This window comes from Nanorana parkeri, unplaced genomic scaffold, assembly GCF_000935625.1.
Source record: "Nanorana parkeri isolate BGI_ZX_2015 unplaced genomic scaffold, ASM93562v1 scaffold1330, whole genome shotgun sequence".
Lineage (NCBI taxonomy): Eukaryota > Metazoa > Chordata > Amphibia > Anura > Dicroglossidae > Nanorana > Nanorana parkeri.
Genome location: NW_017307598.1, coordinates 387,947 through 389,495, shown reverse-complemented (window position 1 = coordinate 389,495; position 1,549 = coordinate 387,947). Strand labels below are relative to the sequence as shown.

Below are 1,549 nucleotides of genomic sequence, written 5' to 3'. Positions count from 1 at the left end.
CCGCTCTCTCTCCTGTCCGCGTCGGCGGGGGGGGGGGGGGAGGGGGGGAATGACTTTTCATTGTTCACAGTTCCTCCTTTTTCAGAGTATTGACTGCGGAGGAGATTGCCCAACACCTTTTAATAACGTCGGCCATATGTACCGAGGCGCGCAATGTGCCGTAACGGCGTACAGCGAGCTTTGTTTATCTGCGTCCGATCTGCCATGTCCTTTTGCAATGAAGTTCAAGCGTGCAATGGGGAATGACCGCATGCTTGAAGGAAATGTGCCATCAGAGAAACGTGGAAGCTGCCGGTGCTGATCTCCCTTTTTTAAAATGCTGGGTGCCTTGCTGTCTTGCTTATCCTCTGGTTTCAGTGAGTTATCATCGCAGATTCAGTATGAAGATCAGCAGTTCTGATTTCGCTGACATTGTACCCAACTCTGGGCAAATGTTGGTGGGGCTCCCCCTGCACTGCAAGGGTTAAATGCTCATTTTGTTTTCTCGGGTACCATTTATAATTGAACTCTTCTTTACCTTTTATCCTTCGCTTCTGTAGGCTTTTTTTCCCCCATCGATGCCACCGGTACCCATAAAGCCGATTCTTTTTGCCGCCCCGTCCCATCGGTCGCACTCATGCATCATCATGTACCATGCCGGAGCAGCAGTCGTTGTATGTGAGAACACCTTAGGAGCCATCCACTACCTGGAACGTCAGAATATAGGAGGAGGGAGGGATAAGGAAATGGCTTTTTGGAGGTACCCTAGACAAAAACAATCGGCACCGTTTCGGCCTGCATCCCTTGATCAGCTGATCGAAGAAACCGGTCGGAAAATCTTCATACGACCAGAGCCAGCAGCCAATGAGCTGCCGGTGTTCTATCAAATGTTGTGACCACGTTGGAATGTGTGAACCGGTGACGCGGTCACGCATTCCAACGTAATCCCGCCCAGTTTGACTGCCCGTTAGGTCAAGCATTCCAACGCTTTGTCAGCTTTTCCGGGGCAGCTCGGGCTCACTGCGCATGTGCGGGAGAACCGATCTGCATTACCCCATCTGCCTGGAACATCTGATAGGTCCCCAAATGTCACTTCTATCCGACTTTGTGAGAAGTGACATTTGAGGACCGATCAGCTGTTCCCGGCAGATGAGGTAATGCAGATTGGTAGAGCCGATCTGCCCCGGGACAGCTGACAAAGCGTTGGAATGCTTGACCTAATGGGCGGTCACACATTCCACCGCTGTCGAACTGGGCGGGATTACGTTGGAACGTGTGACTGCTTCACCGGTCAAGCATTCCAACGTAGACGCAACATTTGATAGAACACCGGCTCTGGTCGGGTATTCAAACAGCGGCCACCGGCTCTACAACGATCACAAGGATGACTGTGTTAGCCACTGTATGATATCACGATCTTTCTCCCTCTAGGTCATTGAATGACTCTCACGTGAAGACTCTGGGTATAAAGATGCTCCCCGGATACAAGGATCCTTATCACGGCCGACCTCTAACACGAGGAGAGATGGGCTGCTTCCTCAGCCACTACAACATCTGGAAGGAGGTAAGG

General features: G+C 51.4%; 1 protein-coding gene across 1 annotated transcript in view; it reads left to right on the top strand.

The window, feature by feature from the left end:
* The window catches only part of COLGALT1 (collagen beta(1-O)galactosyltransferase 1), a 35,016-nt gene that overhangs the window by 26,736 nt on the left and 6,731 nt on the right, over nucleotides 1-1,549 (top strand). The window contains exon 9 of the mRNA XM_018569405.1: nucleotides 1,411-1,543. Within this exon, the coding sequence (XP_018424907.1) occupies nucleotides 1,411-1,543 (133 nt within the window). The remainder of the gene's footprint in view (nucleotides 1-1,410; nucleotides 1,544-1,549) is intronic.